The sequence below is a fragment of the Strix uralensis genome, chromosome 31 (genome assembly GCF_047716275.1).
Source record: "Strix uralensis isolate ZFMK-TIS-50842 chromosome 31, bStrUra1, whole genome shotgun sequence".
Lineage (NCBI taxonomy): Eukaryota > Metazoa > Chordata > Aves > Strigiformes > Strigidae > Strix > Strix uralensis.
In genome coordinates, this window is record NC_134002.1 from 1,311,616 (window position 1) to 1,325,391 (window position 13,776).

Consider the following 13,776-nt stretch of genomic DNA (forward strand, 5'->3'; position numbering starts at 1 on the left):
CCAGCCGTGTACCTGCTGCTGGGCTGTCACCTCCAGAGACAGAACTGACCTCACGGTCCCCTTCACAGCCACACGCTTCCTACTGAATTGTGAGATTCTGAGACACAACTGACCTCATAAGACCATACGCATCCATCACCCTCCTCATGGCCCAGAACCTGACCAGATCAAAATCTGTTCGTTTATTAACATCTATCAAATATATTTCTTACTAACGGTCTGAGTGGAGAAACATTCTTCACAGGAACTGCTGTACTTATGTTTGCACATTTTATAGCTCCTCTTCTGCCTCTTTTTTTATTTCCTTCTTCCTCAGCCTATTCTGTCATCAGAAACCTCGTCAAGGGAAAGATTCATGGAATCACAGAGTAACTCAGGTTTGAAGAGAGCCCTGAACAACCTCTTGTCTGACTTTCAAGTTGAAGGCAGGGTGAACCAGGTGAGGTTGTTCCAGGCCTCTGTCCAGCTTTGCATCACCCACAAAGGAGCTGAAAGTGCGCTCTGTCACATCATACAGGGGGATAGGAAAGATGTTCAATGTGTTGGCCCAGGTGACGCTCAGTGAGGGATGCCACTAGTGACCGGCTGCACTCAGGACTTTGTACCACTGATGACATTTGGGCTTGATCACCCAGACAACATTCCACTCACCCTAACATCTACTTCTTCAGCCCACGTAGCCCCAACCTGGCTATAAGGACACCACGGGACACCATGTCAAAGGCCTTGCAAAATTCCATGTGCACAACATGCCCTTCTGTCCCCTACCTGTTTTGGTTCAGAAATCCCTTTTTTGTCCTTCAACTACCTGGAGATGGCTGCAGGAGGATGTACCCTACCACCTTCCCAGGGATGGAGAGAAGGTGATCAGCTTATAACTCTCCCCCTATAATTCTCCCATTCTCGTTCCTGCACTTGAAGATGGGTTTGACGTCTGCCTTTTCCATGGACCCCAGAACATCTCTGATTCCTCTGATATTTTTGAGGGCTCAGTCCAGAATCACAGGCGAGGGTGACATAGTGAACAGGAGCACTTGCAATGAGCTTGTTCAAGGCAGCTGAGATGAGTCTCACTGGGAGAGTGGGGGTTGTTCCTGGAGTCACACAGGGAAGTCTCAGGGCTCTGTCAGGTGTCCACATCTCAGCTGGCCTCATGCACTCATCATACACACAGGAGCATTCAGAGACACGAGTCCTTCCCTTGCACATGCAGAGGCAGTGCATTGAAGGAGTCGTAGTGTCTCTCTGGCCTCCTGCTGCCACTGCCAGAGGCTGGCTGACCCCGCATCCCTGTGGTGATCATCTCGCTCTGCATTCGTGTGAGATGCCCCATGGCATGAGGAATGGACTCAGGGCCCTTGGTTCAAGGAAACACCTTCCATTGCTGCATTCAGGTGGTTTCCCAGGTGATGTTAGTCTCAATGAGAAGTGACCTCATGACATTGTTTGTCCCACACACCATCATGGCACCCCCAGGTATAGCTGATGGCATTCATGCTCTCTCACTTCACAGACATGATGTACATGCTTACATCTCCTCCTCACAATGCAAACATGGACTTCTGAGCTACTTATTTATGTACCTCCATGGAGGGAAAAAGTTCCTCCCCAGTGTGGGGTGAGAGGCCAGTGCTGCAAATGGTGTTTGGGAAGAGCTAGAGTGTGATGATTTCCCTGGGTCAGTGTCATGGTTTAACCCCAGCCGGCATCTGAGCCCCACAGAGCCACTCACTCACTCCCCTGGCTCCAATGGGGGACAGAATCACAAAGGTAGAACTGAGAAAACTTGCAGGTTGAGATAAAGACAGTTTAATAGGTAAAGAAAAAGCCACACAGGTAAACAAAGGAAAACACAGAATTCATTCACTTCTTTCCATTTGCAGGCAGGGCCTCAGCCATCTCCAGGACATGTGGGCTCCACAATATGTAACGGTGACTTGGGAAGGAAAATGCCATAACTCTAAACGTTCATCCTTCTTCCCCCAGCTTTATATTATTGAGCGTGATGTCAAAAGGTATAGTATATCCCTTTGGTCAGTCGGGGTCAGCTGTCCCAGCTGTGTTCCCCTCCCAGCTCCTTGTGAGCCCCCAGCCTGCTCACTGGTGGGGTGGGGTGAGGAGCAGAAAAGGCCTTGACTCTGTGTAAGCCCTGCTCAGCAATAACGAAAATAGCCCTGCGTTATCAACACTGTTTATAGCACAAATCCAAACCACAGCCCCATACCAGCTACGAGGAAGAAAATTAACTCTCTCCCAGCCAAACCAGCACAGGCAGCTTCCCCAGTGTGTCCAGTGAGTGCGGGTACAGTCCAGACCCTGGTCCTTCAAGTGTCTCCCAGGAGGTCTGGCTGTGCGAGGACACTGCTGTGTGCTCCCACCCTGCAAATCACACTGTGCACCTGTTCAGTGGTGTTTTCATCTGCGGGCCACTTTCTTGGGCATGTTCTTGAGATCAGGTTTGGAAGAAGACCTCAGCCTTCAGGCAGTGCCCTTAGCAGATCCTCTTTCATTATGGAACCGCTCTTATGGAGGCCAGCTCTGTCACAGAAGTGCCCATTGCCTGTCCCTGCCTGCAGTCTCAGGACTGCCACGCAGCAGGAGTGTGATCAAGCTGCCAGAGCAATCAGGCCTTACACCAAACTGAAGGGATCAGAAAGAGAGTGTGGAATTGAAAAGAGAACATCTCTGGAAGACAAAGTGCTCATGGCAGGGCTGCCATGCTGGGACTCTCTTCCCATCCACATCTGCACACAGGAATTGTCCCTGCAGGTCCATAAAATCTCAGAGAAAAGATTTCAGAAGAAAAAAAAGTCACTGCAGGCCCTTTATTATATTAAAACACACATCATGACTCCTCATTATACCCAGTCAATTAGTCAGAAAAGAAAAGCAGACAATGAATTAGAAAGGGGATGACAACAGCATTAGAAGTAAAATATCACCACCAACAACAGAAAGAACAGACAAAAGGCTGGGCCTGTACAGAGTTATATTATAATTTTTACAAAGAAGATGAGCAATTTATTGCATCAGAATAACATCTAGTTATCAGTTTCTTCAGGACATCCTTGATCTCCTGGTTCCTCATGCTGTAGATGAGGGGGTTCACAGCTGGAGGCGCCACTGAGTACAGAAATGACAGCACCAGGTCCAGGAATGGGGAGGAGATGGAGTGGGGTTTCAGGTAGGTAAACATGGCAGTGCTGATAAACAGTGAGACTACAGCCAGGTGAGGGAGGCACGTGGAAAAGGCTTTGTGCCGTCCCTGCTCAGAGGGGATCCTCAGCACCACCCTGAAGATCTGCACATAGGACACCACAATGAAAACAAAACATCCAAATGCTAAACAGGCATTGACCACAAGAAGCACAACTTCCCTGAGGTAGGAGTGTGAGCAGGAGAGCTTGAGTATCTGGGGGATTTCACAGAAGAACTGGTCCAGGGTGTTGCCTTGGCAGAGTGGAAGTGAAAATGTGTTCACAGTGTGCAGCACAGCCCAGAGAAACCCAGTGCCCCAGGCAGCTGCTGCCATGTGGACACAAGCTCTGCTGCGCAGGAGGGTCCCGTAGTGCAGGGGTTTGCAGATGGCAACGTAGCGGTCGTAGGACATGATGGTGAGAAGGAAATACTCTGCTGTAGCAAAGAAATAGAAGAAGAAGAGCTGTGCAGCACATCCCAAGTAGGAGATGTTCCTGTTGTCCCAGAGGGAATCGTCCATGGCTTTGGGGAGAGTGGTGGAGATGGAGCCCAGGTCGAGGAGGGAGAGGTTGAGGAGGAAGAAGTACATGGGTGTGTGCAGGTGGTGGTCACAGGCGATGGCGGTGATGATGAGGCCGTTGCCCAGGAGGGCAGCCAGGTAGATGCCCAGGAAGAGCCAGAAGTGCAAGAGCTGCAGCTCCCGTGTGTCTGCGAATGCCAGGAGGAGGAACTCAGTGATGGAGCTGCTGTTGGACATTTGTTTCTACTGGACATCAGGACCTGTACATGTTGGAAAAAATCAGTGAGAAGTTAGGGCAGATTTCTCTGAACAAAAGATACTCCACTTCTTGCAGAATCCTTCCAAACTGATTCACCTCTTCCACAAAACCTTTGGCAGTTCCACCTCATGAGCTCTGCTTCCAGCTGGCTGAGGGTATCCAAGGGAGCAGGTGTCTCTGCTGTGGGCTCTGGAGGAGTTAGCGCTATGCTACAAGAGCAGGCAAATAGGAACATGGGGTCATCTCAGATCAAATCCCCTTCTGATAACAAAGACTTATTAATATTTATCACCCCTATTCACCCAACTGCAGAGCAGAGCTGTAGGGATTTCTTATGTTTAGTCTGTTCTAGTGGCCCCATCCCACCTGAGGAGTGTTTTTAAGGCAGAGATCCTTGGCATTTCTGCTTCACTCAATGGTGGAATCTTGTGAGTCCTTAAAGAAAAAGGGCTTGTCTCTTCATGCAGAGTGAGGGCAGCCACTGTGTCCATCAGTCCTATCCACAGCTGCCTTGTGCCTGCACCTATCTGAGCTGGAGGACAATCGCCCTCAGGTGTTCCCTGCAAAAGAAACTGGACCCTGCTGAGAGCAGAGGATCTCAGCTCTCCCCTCCCAGCCAGGGACACAGAGGTGTCTTTACAGCTGCCCGCATGCATCCCAGCAGCATTTCCATGTCTTCTCCAGGGGGTTGCTAGAGAAAGAATGCCTTGGGGCAGCTGTGCCCTTCTGGAGGGCAGCCTGCAGCCAAGGAGGACCGCCAAGGGAAGGAGGCGAAGAACCAAAATTTGTGATGTCATGAAGGGGGATCAGGTCATTGCCCACCCCACCCACTATGGTGGCTGGAGCCCCAGAGTAAAGCAGGGGACTGGGATGCTTTCCTCAGATCCATTGGCATGAGAGAACCCACAGCACCAGTGTCTGAGCTGTGCTTGAGGTCTCCCCCTCCACACCAGTGAGTGCAGCAGTAAGAAGAAGGGCAGCAGGGAGAAGAGGGGAACACGCCAAAGTGCTCATGCCAAGGAAGGCAGAACAGGGAGACAACGCTGGGCACTCAAGCATTTCTCCTCCTCTGTTATCAGGCTGCTGGGAGGGCAACTCATCACCATGTCCCTGTGACATTAATGGTGGGGGGCTCTGCTGGGTGGGAGAGGAGACCAGGGAGTTGCTCAGTGAAGGTGTCTGCACTGCAGGGGATGGCAGAGTCACCATCCTCCCACAGCATTACTGGTAGGAACTCCCTCACAATCCTGCCCATGTTTCTGCTGCCTGGAGCTGTCACACTCGGGAGCTGTTTGTCTGTCCCTAAGTGTCATCCCTGTCAGTGCTCACAGCCCCCATCCCACCCATTGTGTGCTCAGCTCTGCCCTGGAGATCCCTCCTGGCAGCAGGGCCCTGCCCAGGGACATCTCTGTGTGTATGCACAGTCTTAGGAGAAGTATAAACAACTGCTAAGGAGACCTGGGGACTCAGTGCCTTCTCCAGAATGGAGAAATAAATTCCCATCTCCTTGTGTCTACTCAGGCAATGAACAGGGGAAAACACAAAGAACAGACTCTTTCCCTTTCAGTTAAACGCTTCCTTGATGTACTTCTTCAAAAAGGCTCTCACTATATGTCCTAGGGGTGATCTGGAGCTGTGAGCAGCCCGGAACCACGCAGCACCCTCTCCACAGCAGAAGGACCCTGCCCTGCCGGGGTCTCTCCTTCCCCACACAGCTTCTCCCCACAGAGCCGTGGGCAGCTCCCCGGGCAGGCTGAGTGCTGATCCTGGCAGGTGGCAGAGTCCCTGCCCCAGCACACAGCCCCTGAGCTGCAGGACAGAGCCCCTGCTCTCAAGGACAGCCCTGGGCACCCCTGGCTGCACCCGCGCCTGCACACCCCTGCAGCCGTCCCCGGGAGAAGGCAGCCGCCATGGCATGTCCCTCTGACAGTGCAGCAGGGAAGCCCTGCTCTGGAGCACGGCCTCCTCCTCCACACACCAGGGACATTCCTGGCGGCTGTGCCGGCTTCACCAGATCCCTCCACCACCTGCAGCTGCATTGCCCTGCACCCAGAGACTTACTGTGTCAAGGGCTGCGAAGATTTCTCCTCCAGTGAGCTCTCAGCATCCTGCCACTGCCGTCTGCCTTTCCCCTCTCTGTGCCCGGCTCCTCTGCCCTCGGTGCCTGCAGGCAGTGCCCTCAGCCCTGCTGCGCTTTGCAGAGGAGCTGCTCCTGGGCAGAGCTGTCTCTCTGCAGTGCTGACCGCTTGCCCTGAGCTCCCTCTGTCCCAGGAGCCCAGCCCAGCTCCGCAGCAGAGGACCAGCCCAAGGCATTCTAATGACCCCTCAGGTGGGTTTGGTGCCGAGTCCATGAACCTCAGACAGCGATAGGAAGTTGAAGATCCCTCTGAAGACATCCAAGTCACATGCAAAGCAAAAGATCCTTGGAGTGTTAATGGGTCCCACTGAGGACCATTACTGACCAAGCCTCCGCAGGGGCTGGTTACAGCAGAAAACTCCAGGCAGAGATGACAGGGAAAAAACGGTGATGTCAAGGTGGAACAGATTCTGAGTAAACCTCGACGTGTTACATTAAGCCTAATGCCGAGGTCTGATACCCAGCCCTTGGATCTTCCTTCCCAGGGCAACATGTCTTCCTGGGGCAGTGTGATGTGGGGATGGGCAATGCCAAGGGCAGGACTATGGTCCAACACCTCCCAGGCTCTCGGGTGGGGAAGGGGAGGCCCTGAGACCCAGTGCTGGAATGGGAAGGTGCTTCCTCATCAGCATGAGTGGCAGAGACAACAGCCAGAGGCAAGGGCAGAAAGAGCTCAGCTCTGCTGGGGGATTTTCAGACTTTTTTCATTCCTCTATCATCTCCACCACAGGCTGTCCCATTGTGTTCCACACCTGCACCTCTTTCTCTGCAGGCTGGAGACATCCACCCAGCTACCACACCTTGCTCTCACCTCAGCATCTCCCTTCCTTTACTGAGATCTCTCCATCCTCCCTGGCTGCTCCTTGAAACAAAAAGCCTGGGGCTGCTCCAGTCTCCCTCTGGGTGACTTGTTACACCACAGCACTGCCCTTCGAGCAACATTTCTCTGTGTCCAGTCTGGGCCTCCCCAGCTGCACTTTGTGGCATTAGTTCTTTCTCATGCTGTATCTCACTACAAAGAAAAGCTCCATCATCTCTGAAATCATCCCTCAGTGACTCTCAGGCTACTCCTATAGTGCCTGGAGCCTCCACACCGCTGGGCCAAAGAACTCCAGGTCCCTCAGTCACCCCACACAGCTCATGGGCACCAGGTCCCAAAACCCACTTTGGCAGACCTTCACTCAACACTCTCCAGGTCCTCTCTACTTCTCCAAAATGGGGAGCCACACCCTGGGAGTCACCCATGTGTGTGGGGACACACCAGTGCTGAGTGGAGGGGGATGGTAACTCAGGGTGTCTGGGTGGCTCACGCTCCTCCGAATGCAGCCCTGTAGGCAGCTGCCCTTGTTCATTGTGTCCATCCTCTCCTGGCTCGTAGGGCATCCCTCGTAGTGCCCAGGCCCTTCTCCTCAGAGTTGCTGCTCAGCCTGTCAGGTCCCAACCTGTCCTGATGTATGAGGCTGTTCGCCCCCTGCTCCCAATGATGTAGGATTAGCCACTTATCCTCATAAAACTTCAAGTTTGAGAAATCCCAGGTTTTGTCAAGGTTCCTATGGACTGTAGAAAAGTTTGTTCAGCTTTTAATATTTGTGTGCAGCTGGCTTATCTTGACTGGGGTGTCTCTCACAAGAGAACAGCATGAGGAGTTGCAGGGCGCTACAAATCCCCTCTGCTGGAGAAACTGCAGGGTCCTGGGGGTCTGGTACTGATAAGGCCATGGGGCTGGACCCTGAGGGGAAGATTCCCTTTATGGGAGAGAGCAGCAGGAATGTGTGGAGCTCTGCCTGGGGATGGAGGATGAGTCAGCTGAGCTGAAGGGTCATGGACAACACTGTGGTGGGTGGATGTCTGCTATGGACCCCCAGATGAGGAAGAGGAAGTAGATGAAGCCTTCTGCATTCAACTGGAAGAAGCCCTGCACCTCATGGCACTCCTAAACTCTCCCAATATTTGCTGAAGCGGCAACACAGCAAAGTGAAAGCCATCCAGGAGGGTTTGGGAGTTAATTGACAACATCATCCTGACAAGGGTGACTGAGGAGCCAGTGAGGGGAGGTGTCCTGCAGGCAATCATACTTAGAAACAAGGAAGAGCTGGTCGGGGATGTAACATTCAGGGGTGAGAACGTAGAGTTGAGGCTCCTGAGAGAAGAGAAGAAGGAAAAGAGCAGGACTTCAGTGAGCACGCTTTGGCCTGCTGAGGAACCTGCTTGGCAGAATCCCATGGGATATGACACTCAAGAGAAGAGGTGAGAAGATTTGATGGTCAAGGATCTCCTGTTCAAGCTCCAGAATAGCACCACCAGATAGGCAGGAATTGAAGCAACACTGGAGAAGACGCATATGGATGAGAAAGGAGCTCCTGACAAAAATAAGCATGAAGAGGCGGCACAGAGAATTTCAAATCTGTCTGCCTTCCAGCCTCAGATGTTCCATTACTCTCTGCTGGAGAAATAAATTTTTTTGTTTCCATGCATGTGTCTGCGTGTTTGTGTGTGTTTGTCTGTGTTAGGGGATACTGAAGGCATGACGGGATCCCAGGACCAGCTACTGGACAGGTGGAGAGTCTAAGATCAGCTCCTGGAGAGATCACTACTGGACACGTGTCTATAGAGGCCAATGTTTCCCACTCCCACAGCCCAGCATACAAACAGTCCAAACCTCGTTTCTCCTTTCTCCACTGACAGTGGTTGTGCTTGGCCTACAGACCTCCCGAGGTCCCTTCCAGGATGGGTGATGGTGCATTTCCTTCCACCACAGCTCTTCCCTTGATGATGATTGGGAGAGCGCTCACATTCCCCATGACCATGGAAGGGAGCAGACGTAAGTTTGTAGCAATCAACTCTTAAATTTTGTTCCACTGAAGACATTGAATACTTGGCAGGGAACCTCTGATGCAGTCTTCATCATGTCTGAGCTTAACCTTTGCTTTTCTTTTTCCTTCTTTTCCCTCCCAAGTTCTTCTCTTTGATCACCCTCATACATTCCTCTACAAAGAGCCCAACTCTGCTCTTTCCCCACTGCCCCTGACTTTGCTGGCTTCCTGCCCTCCTAGAGGGTTTCTAAGAGGGTTGTTGTGTTCACTCCTCCCTTGGTCACTACAAACCCAGCATCTCCTTTTCTTAGCTGTGGTGTCCTGCAGTTTCTTATCCTGTGATCTTGTGTTGATGGCTCACCACAATCAGGGTGAGCCACCTGCACACAAACATTGACAGCCAGAAAAATGGAGCTTCAGTCCAGGAGGCCTTTGAGAAGGTCTGGGTTTTGGCCAACAGAAAGGTAAAGTTTTAGAAGGAGAAGTGGCCATTCCTGCATTGGGGGGAAGAATAACCTCTATTGATCCCCAGGTGTAAGAAATCAGACAAGGAAGGCAAGAGACTGGTATGGTTGAGTGGAGACCTGTTGGTCAAAGTAAAGGGCAAGAAGGAAATGCACAGGCAGTGGCAGCAGGGACAGGTACCCTGGGACAAGTATAGGGATGCTGCTGGGTTGTGTAGGGATGGGGTCAGGAAGGTCAAGACACAGCTGGAGCTGAACTTGTCAAAGGATGCAAAGAATAAGAAAAAGGGCTTCTACAGGTATATCAGCCTGAAAAGGAAGTTCAAAAAACTTGTATCAATTCAATGAACAAGACTGGAAAATGAGAAATAAGGGGCAGGGAGAAGGCTGAGGTACTTAACAAGACTTTATCCTCAGTCTTCACTGCAACCTCTCTTCCCACACCTCTCGAGTGGATGGACCACAATGCAGGGACTGGGGGAGCAAAGTCCCTCCCACTGTAAGAGAAGGTCAGATTCAGGACCACCTGGGGAACCTGAACATACATAAGTCTGTGGGACCTGACAAGATGCATCCCAGAGTCCTGAGGGAATTGGCTGATACTGTTACCAAGCCACTCTCGAGGATATTTGAAGTCCTGGCAGTCAGGGGAAATCCCCGGTGCCTGAAAAAAGGGAACCATTGCACCCCTTTTTGAAAAGAATAGAAAGGAGGACCGTGGGAACTAGCGACCTGTCAGCCTCACCTCTGTGCCTGGGAAAATCATGGAAATGATCCTCCTAGAAGCTGTGCTGAGGCACTTGGAGGACACGGAAGTGATTTGAGATAGCGTGGCTTCACCTTGCCTGACCAACCTTTTGGCCTTCTAAGATGGAGTGACAACATCAGTGGGCAAGGGAAGACCTATGGATGTCATCTAGCTGAGCTTCTGTAAAACCTGTGACACAGTTCCCCACAACATGTCCAGCTGTCAGGGGTGCTCTGTCCACCCTCCATCACCACCCCAAGGTGCCTGGGCCCTTCCATGTGCAACTGCCCCATGCAGGAAGCTGGACTGATGCCGAGGAAGGTGGTTGGATCCATGCCGGATGCAGGGGTGACTCTGCTACCAGGGCTGGTGTCTCTGCCAAGCCTGGCTTTGCCCTGGGGGCTCTAGGCATGGGTGCTGGGGGTGCGCGAGGAGGAGTCCTGGGAGGGATAAATCTGCCCTTCACCTTTTCCAGCTTCACCCAGCACTCGCCACACTGCAGAGGAAGATGAAGGTCGCAATGCTCACCATGGCCCTGCTCTTCCCCATCCTGCTGTGCACCCTAGAAGATGCTCAAGTGAGTCCCCAGTGCCACGGGGAGGTGCTCAAAGCTGGGGATGGGTCTTGGTTGCATAACATCAGCTCTCATGCAGAACCAAATCATAGTGGGGAGCATGAAACCCCTTGCCTTGGCCTCTCCCTTTCCCAAGCCAGGGGCTCCTGCAGGCTCCCCTGCACCTCCAGCCCCCAGCAATGCAGCTTTCTCCCCTCCACAATTCCATCTCTTCCCCCCCCTTCCCTCTCAATTAATGTTCTTGTGCCCAGAGCCTCAGTTCCTGTTGGAATGGATGGACCCGTCTCTTCCCTGGGAGTGTCCCCACAGATTTCTTGTCCTGATGACACCACCTCCATCCCTTTTGTGCAACCCCATCCCATTGTTTTGGTCCCTTCAGACATCTCATCTCTGGGATCTCTTTCATGTCCTATGTGGGGTCCCCAAATCCCCTCCCTTTGATCCCTCCCAATGCCTTTCTTTCTGTCTTTCCCCTCAGTCTTTTGCTTTTCATCCTGTCCACTGCAGCAGTGTCCCCAGATCCCCTTCCTTGAACCCCCACTCCCAAACACTCTCCCAATCTTGTCATTTTTGTTCTCTGAGGTCCTCTTCCTTCTGACCCCACCAGCCACTGTGCTTGAAGTCTCCATGTCCCCTCCACTTGAATTCCTTTAATCCTCACTTGCATTCGACACAGTCCTGTCCCTGCAATACCCCCAGCCCAGTACCCTGGTGTCCACTAATTCACCCCAGTGCCCTGTCTTTGGGTCTCCCCCCACCATCCTCACTCTCTCCTTGTCTCCATCCCCACCCCTAGTCCTTGCATGGACAGGTATGCCAGGTGATACTTGGAGGAATGGGGCCAGGCAGAGCAGAAGGGATTTTCCTGCTCAGACCAGGGGGAAGCCATGGGCCTGCAGGGACTGGGGAAATCTGTGTCTCACCCCCAGCCCCACCAAGATCCAGTCCAGACCACCCCTTTGCTCTTCTTCCCTAGGCATTCTTCGATTAAGTGGAACTTATGGCGTGGTGGTAAGTAGTGGTTTGGACTTGGAGGGCATCCAGTCTGGGGGAGGGCACTTTGATCCTCCCATCCATTGCTGGTACTGGGGACATCCCAGAGACCGGTGAGGTCTCATGGTCTTTCTAACGGGGTGTATTTAAGAAGGTAGGTACCATGACTTCTGCTGGCCTCAGACCCTCCCCTCCCATGGCCAGGACACTCCAGGGCATCCAGTGTGCCCCAGTAAAACCCTGGGCTTTACCACCTAACCCTCCAAAGCCCTCGTTCCCATACTCTGATCCCGTCACCCGTGCTTTTGATCCTGGTGCAGCAAGCTGTGCAGATCCCACCTGTTGAAGTGTTATTTCATTTTGCTCCTGTGAGCTCTTTCAGTGTTTTCTTACAAGGAAAACAATTGTAGTCATCACTTCTACTGCGTCGAAAAGAGCATGTCCACACGGGCATTTGTTGCTGCAGTTTTGTATGAAGGTCAGGACATGCAGATGGCCCGATCACCAGTGGAAGGGTGAGGGTTTGATTATCTTTTACAATCAAATTTAACTTATGACCAAGGGATACACTCAGCCCAACAGGACCTGAAGCCCAGGCTGTACATGGAGCACAGCCCAGGCCTGGGTCTACTCAGATTTACTGTTATGAGGATCACTGACTCCTCAATGCACAGTGATCTTCTGGTCAGGATCAATGAACCTCCTGATGAAGGACAGCAGGAGGATGAAGTCTCCTTTAGACAGCTGGAGAACGGACACAAATTTAGGCCCTGGCAACCAGTGGGGACTTTGAAGACCATGGACCTCTGCTAGGTGGCCTTGGTTGAAGGGAGGGTGGAAAATAATCCCCGACCCAACATGGGGGAATGCTCTCCTGGACTTGTTTTTCACAAGAAGACAGGGCAGGACTGGTGGAAGATGTGGAGGGCAGCTGTGGCTACAGTGCAAGTGAAGGTGGCAGGGTTGAAAACCCTGAGGGAAGTCAACAAGAGAAATTGTAACAGTGCTGAGAGGAAGGATCACCTCCACCAACCTGCTGGCAGTGCTCTTCCTAATGCAGCCCAGAAAGCCACTGGCCACCTCTGCTGCAAAGGTGCAAAGCCTGGAGAAGAGACGGCTTTGGGGAGACCTAATAAGAGCCTTCCCATATCTTCTTGGGTGTCCTCATGGAAATGCAGCCAGGCTCTTCACTATTGTGCATGGTGAAAAGATGAGGGCCAATGGGCATCAGCTGAAACAAGGGAGGAAAAATTTTCTCCTCATCAAGATGGTCAAGCATGGAGCAGATTTCCCAGAGAGCTTGTGTCATCTCCATCCTTGGAGCTTTTCAAGCTGAAAATGAATGGAGCCCTGAGCAACCTGCCACGACCCAGAGGTGACGCTACCTTGAGCTGGAAGTTGGACTAGAGATCTCCTCAGGTCCCTTCCAGCATGAATGATTCTGCATTTTGATCCACCATGGATCTTTCCTTCATGATGGGAGGGAAATCACTCAGGTTCCTGGTGGCCACAGAAGTCAATGAGAAAGTTTGGTCAGATGATCTGTGAATTTTTTGATGCAGGCATGCTTGGCAGGTACCTCCAAACAGTCCTGATCATTTCCATTGCTTCACCTTTTCTTCTCTTTTTCCTACTCAAAATTTCTTCCCCTTGACCATCCTTGCACCCTCCAGTGCAAATAGCCCATCTCTATTTACCTTTTCCTCTTTGGTCCTGGTTTGGCTTCCTTTGTAATTTCATTTGGTGTTTCTGAACTTGTCACCATGGGAATGTGTACCTTGGTGAACAGCATCATTGAAGAGGTGCCTCCTGTTATTATCTGTTATGTCCTGCAATTCCTTATGCTCCTATTGTGTCAAAGTCACCCCATGTCAGGGTGAGCCATCTGCAGGCACACATCACCAGCTGGCCCAATGGAGCTTCATTCCTGGGGAAGCCTGAAAATCTCTGGGGTTCAGTCAGTAGAAACCTCATGAAGCTTTACAAGGCCAAGTGGCCAGTCCTGCATTTGGGGACAGAATAACCTCATAGAATGGGGCATGCGGGGACCTGACTGGCAGAGGAGTGACC

At 51.9% G+C, this 13,776-nt stretch overlaps 1 protein-coding gene across 1 annotated transcript; it reads right to left on the bottom strand.

Moving 5' to 3' along the window:
- Nucleotides 1-3,001: 3,001 nt before the first annotated feature.
- LOC141936053 (olfactory receptor 14A16-like) lies at nucleotides 3,002-3,955 on the bottom strand. The gene has a single exon (XM_074852777.1). It carries the CDS (start codon nucleotides 3,953-3,955, stop codon nucleotides 3,002-3,004), a length of 954 nt encoding a protein of 317 aa, XP_074708878.1.
- Nucleotides 3,956-13,776: the final 9,821 nt, after the last annotated feature.